The sequence below is a fragment of the Podarcis erhardii genome (assembly GCF_964252035.2).
Source record: "Podarcis erhardii genome assembly, chromosome: 2".
Lineage (NCBI taxonomy): Eukaryota > Metazoa > Chordata > Lepidosauria > Squamata > Lacertidae > Podarcis > Podarcis erhardii.
This window is the reverse complement of record NC_138498.1, coordinates 23660043-23677565: the sequence shown is the minus strand read 5'-3', so window position 1 is coordinate 23677565 and position 17523 is coordinate 23660043. Positions and strand designations below refer to the sequence as shown.

General features: G+C 41.4%; 1 protein-coding gene across 1 annotated transcript; it reads right to left on the bottom strand.

Moving 5' to 3' along the window:
- Window positions 1–589: 589 nt before the first annotated feature.
- On the bottom strand, window positions 590–16231 carry PSMD12 (proteasome 26S subunit, non-ATPase 12). The gene is made up of 11 exons (XM_081849802.1): window positions 16011–16231; window positions 13131–13190; window positions 11984–12112; window positions 9217–9324; window positions 8322–8426; window positions 6207–6356; window positions 5949–6083; window positions 3790–3902; window positions 3281–3455; window positions 2600–2677; window positions 590–1826 (listed from the first exon to the last, which is right to left on the bottom strand). Exons 1-11 carry the CDS (start codon window positions 16116–16118, stop codon window positions 1617–1619), a joined length of 1371 nt encoding a protein of 456 aa, XP_081705928.1. The 5' UTR covers window positions 16119–16231; the 3' UTR covers window positions 590–1616.
- Between the last annotated feature and the right edge of the window lie 1292 nt (window positions 16232–17523).

The following is a 17523-nucleotide window of genomic DNA, read 5'->3' as shown; positions in this document are numbered from 1 at the left end:
TTTACCCACAGCGCCACCCACGTCCCGGTTTATATATATATATATATATGTAAAAGCACACTATGAATTATATTCAACATTGTTGCTGGAGCTGACGAAAGCCTTGAACAGAACAGGGAAAGAAGCAGTTCCCAGTAATTGAGACCCCAGCACCTCCCACCCCAATCAGCTTCAGAAAGTTGTAGGGCCTTTGATTAACAAAAGGGCTCCTTCCCTAAGTGGAATGGACTACAATCAAGGAAAAATTCATGCTGGTAGAATATTTTTAACGCTGTGTTGTTATACTGTTGTAACCCATCATGGGCCCTTATGGTGAACAGTGGCTAAGAAACCCTATAAATAAAAATTTCTGAATCAGTCTAAAGGCGTGGAGTCCAGAACACTTCTGAAAGCAGCTGATTTCAAGTGCTGGAACAGAGTGAACACAAGTTTTCTTCCTTGTCCCTTCCTCCTGCTGGCAGTCCCCTGAATTGGGGAACAGCTATTTAGATCCCAAGAGTTTCTGAGGCATTTACAGCTACATACTGAAGCACCATTCTAAGAACTTTCAAAAACTTTTAACGGGAAAAGAATTCATTTTACATCCAAATGTGGCTCATCTAGTTTAATTAAAAATAACATATCCTTATAACAGACATATCTGTTGAGCATGTTGTATCAGACACTACTTTAGGGACCGTAGCCTAAACTATATGGTTTTTCTTCAGGTGGAAGTCTAGAACAGAAGATTAAAACACCGGCTTCACTAATTCACATTGTGCTTTCATTTTAAAGTCTTAAAACAATCTAAATCATGGGTAGGCAAACTAAGGCCCGGGGGGCGGATCCGGCCCAATCGCCTTCTAAATCTGGCCCGCGGACGGTCCGGGAATCAACGTGTTTTTACATGAGTAGAATCTCTGGGTTATTTGTGGGGCATAGGAATTTGTTCATTATTTTTCAAAATATAGTCCGGTCCCCCACAAGGTCTGCTGACCCCTGATCTAGACAATTATCAAGAAAAGAAAGATGAGCCACCTGCAATTATGTGGTAAAATTACTCAAGTGTTACTGTAGCAAAGATACAAGTCAAACAAAAGACATTTATCCATAGGAAATTGAAAATAAGGTACAACTTGCTCCATGCTGCCTTTGTTAGGTCACATTCTGCTATAAAACTACCATTCTACAACACTGGAATAAAAATGGGAATTCTGTTCCATACCTGACATTTCTAGACACAATGGTACTTAAGGTTAACACTGAAGTATAATCTTGTTACATTTCTTTATAAAAGAAAATATTACAACATACTTATACACCTGGAAGGGTAAGATCAGAGATAGACAATGCAAAAATATTTGCTGGACAAATGAGGGCAAACTGGGATAAATCAAAGGCCATTTCCATTACACAGGCAATACGATTTTATTGTGTTTTTCCATCAATTGCAGCAAAAGTGTTATAAACCAAATGAATTATCAAAGGAACTTAATTCTCAACAATTCTTCAAGAGAGATTATGTTCTAAATTTCACCTGGAGGGAAGAGATGAAAAAACCAAATATACAGTGGGATAAAGTCTTTTTCTATAACCAATTCAATGCATCCCTAAAGCATTAAGGCGACTGAGGCACCTTACTGCAAGTTATGTATCATCTCCTCTTTGGCAATGAGATGTGTAGTTTTATTAACTAGAGCCATTAGTGAATTGAGCTTGTGAGACCAGTCATTGAGCAAGTTATTTGGGTCCTTGGGTCTCTGAAAGTTGATAATTCCTGCCAGCCTATCTACTTTTGCAAAGATGGTCTTATTCACCACTAAGTTGGACAAAAATTCTTCAGATTCCTGTAAAGCAAACAAACAGCACTGAATTAGGAGATAAAATTTTAAAAATTGCTTTGAGTGACACTCTATTGTCTCTTAGGGGAATTCTTCAAGAGAAAAGGGAGGATATAAATATAAATATAAATAAATAAATACATACATACATACATGACAAAGATATCCAGACTTTGATTTTGTTTCTCCGAAATGAATACATTTCAACTTCATTGGTTTGGCTATCTCGTTCTTATGTCAAACAGTTCTTTAAAAATTGTGTCTCTAGCGATACAACTATATTGAGTATTCTCAAACCAGGATGTAGCACAGAGGAAAAGTACTATTGCATGTCAAGGAAATATTGTGTGACACAGGCCAAAGTTATATTTGATAACAGTGTTCAGAAAGGTTAGCTGCTTAAGAGTGCATTTGAGATCGTGTAATTCCATGTAATGTCTTTTGCAACAAATGTTGAAGAGCAGGTTCAACAAAAAAATTCAAACAAAAGTGATTCCCAAATATCCTCTCCACCCCCAAGACCACTTGAAAATTGCTGAGAGTCTTGACAGACCACTTCAAGAGTTTTCTGCTTGTCGTAGCAACTGCAAAGTGCTGTGCTAGATGCTGTATGATTTTTAATTGTATTTTTAAAATGCTCCTTATATTCTATTTTACTGTATTTACTCTAAGCACTCTTCACAGGCACATCGTGGACCATCTGAATGAAACCTGCAGGCTGCAGTTTTGGAAACAAGGGGATGATACAAAAGCCCTCAGCAATTCTGAGAATCACTTACATCAATTGATAAATCCAGAAGTTGTGCCATTCTCTTCATGGTAATCCTGGTGTAATATTTTGCCATTATTCTAATATTCTAAAAGAAAAGAAGAATAGGTGATCAGAAAGAAGCAGCCGAAATACAAAAAAATAATATGCTGTAATGAAATCAAGGGCTTATGTAGCACAAGACAAGCAATTATGTAGTTTTGGTATTTGAGGAAGTGTGTAAGACACTCTCAGATTACACATGCACACAGCTTAATCAGAAGGGACTGTAAAATAACATAAATGTACCTTAATCCCCAGTGGATGTAAGTTTTCTAAAATATTTTATATACATATACAGTAGTACCTTGGAAATCAAATGGAATCTGTTCCGGAAGTTGGTTTGACTTCCAAAGCGGGGCTTCCGATTGGCTGCAGGAAGGTCCTGCAGCCAATCGGAAGCTGCGGAATCCCTGTCGGACATTCGGCTTCCAAAAGAACGTTCGAGATATATATATTATAACAATATAATATCCATGATGAGTCTTACACTTTGCTAGAATGTGTTAATTACATCCTGATTTGAGTAGCTCCCAACAGTCTTTTTTTTAAAAAAAATAAAATAAAACATCATTTATAAATAGGATGTTGATTGTCAGAAATAGTATTCCTCCTAGTCCTAACTTTTTGCTAGAAAGCAGATTGAACTTACATGCTCCACAACTCTGTTTTTTAAATCTTTCCATCGCTTTTCACCTTCCTCTGTGTAACCAAACACATCTGTTGCAGGACTTTCTAGAGAACCTTCCCTTAATTCTTTTCCATATTCCTCAACCAGGGTAGTCCAACGCATCAATTCCATAGTGGTAAATAATTTTAAAAGATCTCTGTTGGGGGGGAGGGGATAAAAAAAGCCTCAGTAAATTGTTGGCTGACAAAATTGTGAATGTAAATCCCTACTTGTATGTGTAATAGCAGGCTACAAACACCTGAGTCATTTTACAAACTGTCAGTTAGGGGTGAACAACCTGTGGCCCTCCAGATCAGCCAGAATGGCCAATGGTCAGGGATGATGGGAGTTCCAACAGTAGTCACAGGTTCTCCACTCTACCTTAAATAAACATCTTGACTAGCTGGCTTTCACAACATTTCAAATGTCACACCAAATTCTACAGGGATTGTTTCTCAGTATATTAGCATGCCAACAGGAAAGCTACATACTTGTACTTAGGAATGTCTTCTAGTTTTTTATCAGTGCTTATTCTGTGTACCAGGTCAGACTGTTCATTGTCATAAGGTGACAGGATAACATAGAGAACAACACTCTTCAGTGCCTGTTTAAAAGAAGATAGGAAGAAACTTGATTTTGTAGTTGAACAAGAGGCAGCAATGCAAGCAAGCAAGCAAACAAACAAACACACAAAGCTGAAATCAGCTTGATCAGAAGACAACCTATGCATCTAACTTTATCTAATTTATGGAGGGTTATAGCCAATGGCTATGCAAAGAGAAAGTAAGAGAATGATTGGCTGCATAAGCTAACACCTGCCTGTGAAACCATTGGATACAACCCAAGGTACTAAAAATGGCTCCACCTTATAAGATCACACAAGCAGGGAGCTGCAAGATGTTATATCGATCATCAAATCCAATCTCGTGTTGCAAGCAGGAATCTTATTTAGAACCAGCATTTTAAAATTATTTTACATCACTTGCTCTTTAGGGACATCATAGAATTTAAAAAAAATAAAAAATGGAAGTAATGATTCATGTAAGAAAAGTAACATGCAAACAATAAAAAGGCAGTCTTGCATTTAAACGAATTCCTTCCTTTGGAAAGCTGTAGTGTAAGTTAAAGGTAAAGGTACCCGTGCCCGTACGGGCCAGTCGTGTCCGACTCTAGGGTTGTGCGCCCATCTCACTTAAGAGGCCGGGGGCCAGTGCTGTCTGAAGACACTTCCGGGTCACGTGGCCAGCGTGACAAGCTGCATCTGGCGAGCCAGCGCAGCACATGGAAACGCCGTTTACCTTCCCGCTATAAAGCGGTACCTACTTATCTACTTGCACTTAAGGGTGCTTTCGAACTGCTAGGTTGGCAGGCGCTGGGACCGAGCAATGGGAGCACACCCCGCCGCGGGAATTCGAACCGCCGACCTGACGATCAGCAAGTCCTAGGCGCTGAGGTTTTACCCACAGCGCCACCCGCGTCCCTGTAAGTTAAGTGTTAAGTTAAGTGTAAGTTAGCAGGCATTAATTCAGCCCCCACCCACAATCTGAAGTAGGACTACACTGTTTGCTTGATCTGCGCACTTGAATTGGATGACACAGATTTTCCAAATATAGCCAAAGGAAGGAAGATAATTCAGGTGATGCTGGTTTCTTGACACAAGTGCAAAAGTGGGAGCAGATTACAAGGAGTTCTTGCCCCCTTAGCAGCTTTCTACATCTCACATGGATGAGAATCAGGCCCATTTCAGATGCTTACTGAGCAGATACTGCAGTGGGTAGTGGTGGAGTAAAAGCCCAAAGATAAAGGAACGCTGAGAGATCCTGCCCTCTCATTACATTATGCAGGCAAGGAAAACAGATATTGTATGTTAGGTTCATGATGCATGGGTTAACGCTGGGATGGGCTAATTGCCTGCTCCTTCTGAAGTTGCAATACCAGCCTGTGAACTGCTTGAACGTAAGTCTTCAGATGTTTTCTATATAGTCTGAATGGAATCTACTCCACAGGCACAGCTTTAGCTATAATGGAGTCAACAGAAAATAAGGTTATGGCTGTGACCAATTGATGGGGGGGGGACGGGACGGGACGTTTCTCACAAAGAAAATTAAGCCGCATAAAGAAATTCAAGAAAGTGAAATCTTGACCACAGTGCAGAAACAGCAGTCCTCTCCAAAACAATATGTAAAGGTAAAGGAACCCCTGACTATTAGGGTCCAATCGTGGCCGACTCCGGGGATGCGGCGCTCATCTCGCTTTATTGGCCGAGGGAGCCGGCGTAAAGCTTCCGGGTCATGTGGCCAGCATGACTAAGCCACTTCTGGCGAACCAGAGCAGCGCACGACAACGCTGTTTACCTTCCCGCCGGAGCAGTACCTATTTATCTACTTGCACTTTGATGTGCTTTCGAACTGCTAGGTGGGCAGGAGCAGGGACTGAGCAATGGGAGCTCACCCCGTTGCGGAGATTCGAACCGCTGACCTTCTGATCGGCAAGTCCTAGGCTCTGTGGTTTAACCCACAGCGCCACAATAGCAAATGATAAAAAAGAATGTTCCCTCAAAAAGGTAAGACATTCCTTTATGTGATTTTTTTTTGCAGACAATTGAACAGGTTACACTGTATTTGCTACTTTCTCTTTCTGTCTTTTTTACCTGCTGCCACTTTTCACCTTCAGCCTGGATGCAAGGAGTATCGTAAATGGCTCTGTAGTGCTTACAAATGGAAAGGTAGGAACCTTCATGTTGATCCAGTTGAATCATTAAATTGTAGTATTTCAGTTTTAATTTCTGAAATGTAACACAGTGTCAGGTTAAACACAGAAATGGTTGTAAAATTTCCCCAATGTGACAGAGAAATCCATTTAAAACATGCCCATAACATCCCCTAAAGTCATCCACCACCAGACTTACTTCTGTGTTTTCTTCCTGGAAAAATTTGGTGTTAATTTTTTTGCTAATAATTTGAGTTCGGATATAGTCTTTCACAGCCAGACAAAGCCTCATCTGCTCCAAGATGAACTCCACACGTTCCTTCTTCTCCATTGATCCATAGGTTTCCACCTAAAATTCAGAATGTATTAATACTTTCTAGACCGATATGGAAAACTAAAGTTTGCAAGGTAGAATTATCCATCAAAGCTGTCTTGCAACAAAATAATAAGTGTACAGAATGATGGCTTCTGTAGGCATGCAAATACAGTTTACATGCCAGTATTTATGCTTCAGTTAGTATACTTTAAATTTTTAAACTTCAGGTACTGCTGTTCTTAGAAAAACTTTGAAATTTAAAAATCTTGGGTTGGTTTCAACTGAACTGCTGTTCTAGAGAGGAAGTCAGTTCAACAGGACTTCTCCCCCACTAAGCCGCAGTGTACTAATAAGACTTATTTATTATTATTATTATTATTATTATTATTATTATTATTATTATTCAAAGCCCATCTGGCTGGGTAGAAGGGAGAAATGCTTCCAATGACAGAGTGATCACCTTACCACAACACTGAATTCCACTCCCTGATTTGTATTTATTGTTGATCTGCAGATAACTTGTTTTGCATACCCTATATACTGTACAAATTTCCATAACCAGACTTCTATTAATTTGTTTTCATCAGACATGTTTTCAAGACTTATGAAAATTGACATCAACCTTTAGGAATCTAAAGATTTTTTACCAGCCCTATTATACTAACAGCTCACAAGAAAAATACACCCCTGCCCCATAATATTCAAGTGATTATTTAATTTCTATACTGCTTAATATATTAAAAATTAAGCAATGTGCAGAAAACTGAAGCAAAAGACAACTGAAAATATTACAAAAAAGTTACATTAATGTAAAGTTGCTATTAATATAAATCAGTATCAATTCATTTTCCTTCTGACACACCCTCCGGGTTCTCACCCAGGGTTCAAACAAACTCTCAGAATGAGGAGAGCTCCTGGAAACAGCAGACATCACGCTAGTCTCTCACTCTAGTCTTGCTTTTTATGGGCAGTTGCAAACTGTACTGTACCTTTTAAAATACAACTGGATAATAAAGTAACCTGACACCACTGCAGCCAATAGCTGAAGGGTGAAAGCTTTTTCAAACTGTTTAAGGATAGCAAATAATAACATTCTGTAATAAAAGCAATTCAATAACTAATTCCAATTTTTATCCATTTAAGAACAGTAAGTTTGCCCCTTGAGCAAACTAGAAATTTGTAATAATTGTACTAGAAGTCTGAATGGTCCAAGTACATTGCAACATTTAGTATGGGGGCCCCCGAAATGTACAGTGGAACCTCGATTTTCGAACGTAATCCGTTCCGGAAGACTGTATAGTTCTGAAACATTCGGAAATGGAGGATCAATGGGCGGTTGGCAAAATCCATTGAAAAAAATGGAAAAGCACACAGCGGAAGCCATTCAACTTCCGAAGTGCATTCAAAAACGGAAGCAATTGCTTCTGGGTTTGCGGTGTTCGGCTTCCGAATCGACTGGATTCCAAGATGCTCAAAAACCGAGGTTCCACTGTATTAACGATTTGTTATCTGTTTAAATACAGTCTGCATAATTCAGCTAGAGAACCTTTATTGGTTCTGGTTCTTGACAGAAATCAGTTTAGCACATCAGCTCAGAAAATGAAGTTATAAGAATATTATTAGAAAGCTGGCCATCTTCACAGCGACAGCACCTAAGCTTTGCAACGATTTCTACAAAGTGTGCAAAACAGCCCCGACTGAATTCGTCCCATTTTCCAGTCTTGCGGCAGCGTGCGTGTACACACACTCAAGCTCCATCCCAAACCTTTCTAAACAGTCCCACCCACCCCACCACAACACAGTGAGGAACGGAAGTAAAAGCCCCATTGTGTGGATCCAGCCTAAAGATGGTGACCAAAAGTTCCTGGTTTGTTCATTTTTTCCATTTCTACTACAGTGACAATTGAAGCAAGATTTTTTAAAGAGTATATTTAAAAAAGGATTAAAGTTGCAGTACTTCAAACAATGTCATGTATTCCAGCATATATACTCCTTCACCTGAAGTTCTTGCAGAATTGAAGCAGCTTCTTTCACGTCACCACTCTGCTCTTTTATTGTTGCAAGAGTATTGGTCAGCCGAGCCCTTTCGATTTCAACATAGATCTAAAAAAGATGCAGAAAGCATTTAACTTTGTGCAGTATGTTTGGCCCATACAAACACTGCATGATTTGCCTCATCATCACAAACTATAGGGCGGGGGGAAGCTGACAATGGCACTGCTTGCAGCCATAGGAATGGGCCTTTCTTTATGGGCCAGCAGAGAAGGGTCCAAACTCCCATTCCACCACAGTGCAGCAATGGGCTCCTGGTGATGGACTCTTACAGGCCACAGCACTACTGCTACCAAACTAAGGGCTGCACTCTCACTCAATAATCAGGCCAGCCCCCTCCTGGCTCCCCCATGTAGGGCTCATCCGTGGCAAAGCAGCATCCCAGGATTTGTCAGAACACAATTAGGAAAAATTAATGCCCAAGGCCAGGCTTCCTCAGCCTCAGCCCTCCAGATGTTTTTGGCCTACAACTCCCATGATCTCTAGCTGGCAGGACCAGTGGTCAGGGATGATGGGAATTGTAGTCTCAAAACATCTGGAGGGCCGAGGTTGAGGAAGCCTGCTCAAGGCTAACAGGGAAGACCTTAGATAATCTTTTTCGTTGATTTCTGTGGGCACTCCAAATATGACCTAGAGAGGTACAACTCATAGGGTGAGATCCAACATCACACAAGTGGACTTTTGCTTGTGTAACAGGATTTCTCCTTCTGCTCTTCCCTCTGCAGTCCCCACCAACAATCGGCCCTGGAGAATCAACAGGAGCTGCTGTCTTAAGATTCAAGAGTGTACACAAGGGAGTATTGAAGTAAGTGCACCTTTCTTTAAAAGGAAAAATACTTACCTTTCCTTCCGTAACCATACGCAGTGTATCAATTAAACGCAGTTTGATTGGCAGATCTGTGATCTCTTCAACGTAAGTACAGCACTGCTGGACCATTTTAGCAACAGCCTAATACAAATAATGAGAAAACTTGTAATCCTATGCCAGCATAGCCCATTTATCCAAACACTATCTTTTATGCTGTTTCATACCTGTCAAAATGGAAAAACTTTGCAATTAAAAATGGTTAGCCACATTTGCCGTGAAAAGGGAGTTACCACTAACACTTTGCTTCTATACTTAGATATAAACCACAATGAGCAGACAGCTCTCATGCAGGATTCGGCTCAAATGCTTCCTCCCATTTTCTCACTTAAAGCAGCTTTGCTTTAAAGGTGCTAAAACGGATATTTAGTCTAAAATACATTTTATGCAAAACAGCAGAACTTGCCTATATCCTATAGTGACTTTCACTAGAAGAACTACTTGTTTATTTCTCAGTGACCAAAGCTTGAGCTCACAATACAGTTAACATAGGCCTTTACATTATATACTAGCACGGTATGTGGCTTTGGTAAATTATAAAAGATGCAAACTTCCCCTCCTGTGCAACAAAGGCCTTCCGATAGACCACTATTTCCATTTGTTTGTGTCACACTATATCAGACTTTCGTTGAAGGTGTCAAATGTCATTGGGGCAAATTATTTTTCAAAAATGTTTTTATTTTATAAAAATAGAAAAAATAGTAAGTTTCCACCAAATTAGGATTTTGGTTTCTTGTATTTTTCCAATACCCAAAGCACAATTTCTTCCTAGAGTTAGTGTTATTACTGTGGACCTGATTGAAGAGTGGAACTTGGTTGTCTGTATCACACACACACATGATGTATCAGATGATTATCCTTCCTTCGTCATCATCTCCCCCAATTAATGTAGCATCTTTTCTCTAAGATGGTTCATGATAAACAATGCTTTACAATACTACCCCATCTACTTTCCCATGCTGATGGTTCATTGCTGTCTTGCCATAACATGTTATACCCGTAACATTAAACATATACTTTTAAAAGTAGAATATTCCGTGTATACAGTACAACACATATCTAATCTAGTCTTCAAAAACTTTGATGGGGGAAATTTCATTACCTCCCTTAGGCACTCTACTTCAAAGTCTAAATGTTCACAGAGCAATGATGTTTTACTGTATGGATATTTTTAAAATTTTAAATTGAACCCATGCAGGCTATTCCCACCCAGGGCTGCAGGTAAAAGTCCTACATGCTGGTCTTTACATCCAGAACTACCTTCAACATCTTTCATTAAAAATTTGTGCCTCAAGGTGAGATAATTCCTTTTCCTCCTCTCTCTTTGCTGCGCTCTCCCTCTTGAAATGTCTCCAATCTGTCGACAATCACCGTAGCAAGCAAAGAAACAGAACAGGCCAGAACATTTTTATAATGTGTGGTGGGACTTTTATAATTTATACCAATACAGCTAACCTCCAGAACTATTTGGTGCTACCAATGTGAGAAATATGTGCCTCTCTATGTTTCTACTAACAAATGTTGTCTCATATCTTCTGATTTTGTTGAAAAATTAAGAGAATAGCCCCCTTTGTCATTTCTGATATTTTTGCATTTGTTTTGTATGTTTATAAAATAAATTTAAATAGGAAAAGGAAAAAAGCTCAAATATTCTACCTGCCAGCCAGCCAGCCAACCAACCAAGTGAGCATGCCTGGATGGTATTGAACACTTTGAGCCATGGAAATACTGTATGTCTTTTGTACACTATCATTTATTTTAATCCACCTTCCAGCAAATAGATGGTCAAAGCAAACTAACATCTATATGAACAGCTATCATTCATTAGAACAAATTTAATTTTTTAAAAAATCCTTCATTTTTCAAGAAGTTACATAGCTGAGAAAATAGAGGTTTTACTTCTGGATACAAGAAGTAACAAAAATAAGCAGCAAGTCTTCCCAATGAAGGAGGGGGACTAAACAAAAGGAAGCATAGCATGGTCTTGCCACAACTGTTGTATGAACAAAGTAGTCAAGCGTACACCATCGAGTAACATATAATGTGTATGTTACAAATTTAGGACATCTTCATAAAGCAACCAGGGTTGGAGGGCCTGCAGGACTACAATATTTTTTGGTGTGGGCCCTTGGCCACAGGGAAACTCCCACTGAGCAAGCAGGCTGGCATTATTGGATGTTGCCCTAACATATATTCACTCCAAACCTATGCCTTATAAAGCATTTCTGAAAAGCCCAAAGCTCTTTTATTGTCTATATTCAGAATATGCATGCATTATTAGGCTATTTTGAAAGCTCATTGCCAACTTCACTCTATAAACCACAGCACAATTAAGATGTTCTATTGACAGTTGCCAGGATATTAGTGACAACTAATATTATCAAGAACAGCAGGGGAAGCCTCCAGTGTAATTGCCACAGGAATAGTGAATTATTAAAAAACCACCAGCGGCAGAGACACAACTCCTTTTTTCAAAATGACAACAGGCTGCAACTTTGTGATATGCAGCACCAGTGTCATGGATGAGAGCAACTGCTGCAAACTGCACACAAACCCTCTGCCCACTACTCTTCTCCTGTAACCCTCCTTAGGAGGCAGTAGGTACAAAGACACTTTGCAGGAAGACTAGGTGCCTCCTGTTGTTGGCTATAAGGAACAATGTTTGATTACCAAACTCAAGAGATAATATATGGACACAAGGTTTTGAGCACCCCACAATTCTTACAGCTTAACACAATCTTACCTGCTTTAACTGACTTCTCCTCTTTGACAGAATAATAATATTTTCATTAAGAGCATCCCAGTCTTTAGCATCATAACACATTTTCACTACAGCAACCAGAATGCGAGATGTGGATATCATATCAGAAGCCTAAAAAACAAAAGTATATACTTAAGCACAGAAGTTTCTCCAGTGTAAACACAAAGAAAGATTCCTGGCACTTCCAAATGGAGTAGCGCTACCAAAAAAGTCACTAGCTTTTAATGGAAATTTGTCCTCAACCTTGTAAGACAAGTTGAGGCCCACAAGTAAGAGGGAAATCTGGGTTACATAAAGCAAAGCTAAGGATCAATTCACTGTTCTACTACTCACATCAAGTAAACTTACCAAAGAGGAATAGTACCAGTGTGCTAAAAGAACAAGGAACATCTCCCTTTTTTTATTCCCACCCACTTATTCTTTCTTCCAGAAGAGCGACTAGCAGTATTTGAACATGGGGCTCATATCTAATGCAGCAGCTTCACTGGCACAAGTGACTTCAGTGCATACAAAGGAACTTCCTTTCCTGTCCCCTCCAGCCCCTCCAAATCAGCTGTGGAGCAGATCTGGGGGGTATGAAAGTTCTGTTGTGACAGTGCAACCTCTCTGGTGCAACACTAGGCACAACACATGGTCCTGTAGGCTGTGGTAACAAGGAAAAACTTTTTTGCACCCTCTTGTTTCTGCAATCATAGTTATTAGAATGAATAAAAATCCCCACCATTCATATACATGCATTGAAAGTCTGGGAAAAGATTCACCATTTTAACCCTTGCGAGAGAGCCAAGTACAATAGGATGGCTAAAAGTAATTAAGGGGTGACAAATTCATGCTAGATCATGGGTAGGCAAACTAAGGCCCGGGGGCTGGATCCGGGAATCAACGTGTTTTTTTACATGAGTAGAATGTGTCCTTTTATTTAAAATGCATCTCTGGGTTATTTGTGGGGCATAGGAATTCATTCACCCCCCCAAAAAAATGTCCAGCCCCCCACAAGGTCTGAGGGAGAAGTGGACCAGTCCCCTGCTGAAAAAGTTTGCTGACCCCTGTGCTAGATGATATATTCCATAATAGGGGGCTTTTAAAATGACCTTTTAAAAAGCAATGTTATTCAGTATGCTATACTTACAGTTCGAGTCTGTTTTTCCAAGGATAGCAAAGTCTCAATTGCTTCTTGAAGCCTTCCATCCTAAAATACAAGAATAAAAGCTGAGTTATTTTAAGTCGTCCTTATTGTACAGGTTTTGAAGATAACAGGGCCCAATCATGGCCAAATGAGTCACGGCCATCAGTTAATTGTGGTCACTTCCCACTACAAACTAGAGGATTTAAATACATTGCAAAATATTGTTTTGTTGATTTCAACTGGAATTAGACTACAATTCTAACCACACCTACCCAGGAGTAAGCCCCACTGAATTCAACAGGACTTCAGAATAGGACTGCAGTTAGTCATAACTAGACCAATCTTTCTTAAGAGACTTCCAGAAGTTATAAAAGGCTACTGTCTTCAGCCATCATTTATCTAGGTAAGTGTTATCAAAAGCTATTTTGTGATGTACGGTGTTCATATACCGTGGTACCTCAGGTTACAGACACCTCAGGTTACAGACTCCGCTAACCCAGAATAGTACCTTGGGTTAAGAACTTTGCTTCAGGATGAGAACAGAAATCGCACGGTGGCAGCATGGCGGCCCCATTAGCTAAAGTTGAACCTCAGGTTAAGAACAGTTTCAGGTTAAAAATGGACCTCCAGAATGAATTAAGTTCTTAACCCAAGGTACCACTGTACACAAGAGGAAATTTATGGACATAACTGCAACCCTTTTTGCCAGATGCAAATTGGATCCCTGACTTTTTGAAAAGCAGTGAACATGCTCCCAATTTGCCTGGAATTAGCTAGTTTTCTAACTTGGAAGCCATGTTGCTTAAAGGGGAAGGTGCTGCTGTAAGAGAGCCCTGTCACTGCCTATCCTGTTCCCTGTGTTTAGTAGAAATTATGGTAAGCAAATGAAGCTCTACAGTTACTCAGTTGAATCCTGAAGCAACAATCAGTTCCTTCATTCCCACTAGGGTGGCAGAAGTGTAACCTGTCCTTTAACCACCTCAGAGGACCAGCAGCCACAAATTTATCACAGCCCAAGAACAAGTCCAGCCACAATTGCTACTTGCCCTGTTTGCTGGGAGAAGACAGCAGACTAACAGTATCCCAACCAAGAAAAAGAGCAGTGGAGAATAATAACAACAATAATAATTTTATTGTTTATACGCTGCCCATCTGGCTGGGTTTCCCCAGCCAGTCTGGGCGGCTTCCAGCAAAATATAAAAAGAATCCCAGTGAAGTAGTGGCAATACTTCGGAGAATAAATGATAGGAGCATCATCAGAAAAATAAGTTCTGAATTAGCTATTTTCACGCTAGAAATTAAGGCCACTATATTGCTTCTTGTACTATTGTCATAAGAGCCCCAGTACTATTTATTAGAAAATGAATAGAAAATACAATAACTCTCCTACAGAAATAAAAGGTGCATTCACTCCTCCTTTGGTATCTCCTGTAACTATAGTCAATGCAGATTTGCAACAAAACTAAAGGACCATTCTAAACAGTGCAGCACACACCATGGAGTTATGTACCTTCAACAAATGGTTCAGAATCATCTTTATTTGCATCAGCCACTAGCCAAAGCAATATGGTTTAAAAAGAGCAACAGAGGTTTAAAAGTAGCCACAACTCTTAGGAAGGACACTAAAGAGTAACTTTGCATTGGTTATGTCTCTCAGGATAACCATAGGCCAGGCATGGCCAAACTTGGTCCTCCAGCTGTTTTCGTACTACAACTCCCATCACCCCTAGTTAACAGGACCAGTGGTCAGGGATGATGGGAACTGTAGAACCAAAACAGCTGGAGGGCCAAGTTTGGCCATGCCTGCCATAGGCCTAATATTGGTAACATGCACTGCTCGATGCAGCTTTGACCATGGCTGAAAGCGAGATAAAGCAATCCACAGTACACTAGCGGCTTTATCAAATGCAGCAAATATTTGCAACAGTGCACATTTTGAGCTATGTGTTAATCAAGTTCCAAGAACAGCACTATAATCCAAAAGAAGATTTGATTACTCCTGCTGCCCCGATCTATCAAATACATGTCTACTCCAGACAGTCGGTGGGGCTGCATCCTTATTCCGATCATCACTTAACTATACTGTAGTCGCAATCTCTCTCCCTCCATCTCTTTGCCTATTTCCATTCTTCCAAGCTACTTGGGTGCAACATTTTAATTTGGGGCGCAAGAGGCTGTCCCGGTGATACAAAGCTATCGCGACCAGCACAGCCCCTTAACTGAATACAGTGGTACCTCAGGTTAAGTACTTAATTTGTTCCGGAGGTCTGTTCTTAACCTGAAACTGTTCTTAACCTGAAGCACCACTTTAGCTAATGGGGCCTCCTGCTGCTGCCGCGCCGCTGAAGCACAATTTCTGTTCTCATCCTGAAGCAAAGTTCTTAACCTGAAGCACTATTTCTGGGTTAGTGGAGTCTGTAACCTGAAGCGTATGTAACCCGAGGTACCACTGTATTGGTAAGTCTCCCTTGTCCAAAATACGGGGTGGGGAGCGCGAAATGGAGCAGCTTCATCCCGGTTTTGAACGGCAAATGTCTCTCGGATTGTGCTGCGGGGGAGCCACTTTCTGCGGCCGCCCAAATTTGCATGTCCCTTTCGCAAAAGGAGCCTCCCGTGCGGCCGCAGCCGCCTGAGCAGGGGAGGAAAATGGGCCCGTGACGATACAGACCATCGTAACCATCGTGCCATCCTCGGGGGCGCCGCGGCTTCGCCCAACGCCGGCGACCCCCTTTCCCGAGCGCCCTCCCACCCGCGCCGCCGTCCTCCCTTGGCCGGACGGCGGCGCCCTTCCCCTCAGGGCCCAGCTGCCGCCGGCTCTGAGCGACGCGGCCTAGGCCGGCCCGCCGCGCCATGACTCAGCCCCTCCTCGGCCCAGTCCCTCACCCGGGCCATCTGCTCGCACTCGGGCAAGCGCTGGTCCACGGTGGCGCTGTAGTCCACCTCCATTTTCACAATGCGGCCATCGGCCCGCTCCGCGTCGCCGTCCGCCATGCTGGGCCCGCGTCCGGCTCCGAGTCTCCCGCAGCTTCTTCACAGGCAAAAACCGCTCGCTCGGTCTCCCTCAGAGAGAGACACAGACACTGACTCACCGGAACCGGAAACCCTTAGACGCATAGGCGCTTACAAAGACAGCTATCCCCGGAGGACCCCTCCCTTTCCCCGACCGCTTCCCCGCTCTGCTCTGAGAAAAGAGCAGCAGCAGCAGGCACTGCGGTAGACGCCTAAAGCGGGCTCGGCGGTTCTTCCCGCTTCGAGTGATGGGGTCCTTCTTCAGGGCGAGAGGCGGAGGCCGAGAAGCCGGAGATGAAAGCTGAGGCGTTTGAAAATGCCCCATGGGACACTTTTTTATTTTTAACCCCAGTAAACTGACATCAGCTGAGACTCAAGCTGCTGCTAATAATGATAATAATAATAGTAGTAGCAATAATAATAATAATAATAATAATAATAAATTTATTAAAATCAGTAGATATATTGGGATTATTTATTATTATTATTGTTATTGTTATTATTATTATTATTATTAGACCCAGGTACTTTTGATGGACAAAAGTTTCCTTGTGTTTTTAATGTTCTGTTGAGGGCCGCCCAGAGTGACTGGGAAACCCAGCCAGATGGGCGGGGTATAAATAATAAATTATTATTGTTATTATTAGTACAAAAAGAAAATTGTCAATGGCAAGCGGTTGGAAATTTGAGGAGACCGCACGCTACCATGCCATCTTCCAGAGAGGCTTCATTGTGCAACCTACGCGCTGTAAAAAAACCCACAATGAAAGTGCCCTGGGTTCAGGAAGGATGTTGGCCGTTCTAAAGTCTCGTCAGACGGGCTACTTGAAAGGAAAAGGTTAGGCCTGCTTCTGTTATTATTGAAGGCCTTGCTCGTTTTCACAAATGAGGGCGCTGAGAAATGCCCTGTTCTGTTCTGGATATGGACACTCGCCGCCCCCAGAGTGCCCCACTGAAACAAATTGATTATTATTTTTATTTGAGTCGTTAGATTTACAGTATATATAATTGAGGATGCGGCTCGGTTAGGCACTTTGATTTCAGGGGGTCTGTGAGGAAAATCCCAACATTTGCCATATACTCCAAAAAGCCTCACACTCGTCTCGGTGACACATCACCTGTTGCGAGTGCAAGAAATTTCCATGTCAATCCCTGGCAACCCCTATGGGTAGGACTGGGAAAGGCCCTTGTCTGAATTGTTTTTAATCATGGTGACAATACTGAGGTAGACAGACTCTGTAAGGCTACTTCCTAGGTTCCTAATCAGCGGCATAAGCAGTGTTGTTGTTTTTTGCATGCCTAGGCAGGTACAGGAGGGTCCAATGGCTAGGAACATGCTGTCCCGCTTGTACTATGCTGCTGCGCATGATAGTCCTTGGTTCAGTAA

What these genes read in the sequence shown, in the direction of transcription:
- PSMD12 (XM_081849802.1), bottom strand. Translation starts at nt 16,118, where the DNA reads ATGGCGGACGGCGACGCGGAGCGGGCCGATGGCCGCATTGTGAAAATG. An exon ending in AGTGCGAGCAGATGGCCCGG is followed by an intron (nt 13,191 to 16,010) that starts GTGAGGGACTGG and finishes CTTGTATTTTAG; the next exon opens with GATGGAAGGCTTCAAGAAGC. An exon ending in TGGAAAAACAGACTCGAACT is followed by an intron (nt 12,113 to 13,130) that starts GTAAGTATAGCA and finishes TTTGTTTTTTAG; the next exon opens with GCTTCTGATATGATATCCAC.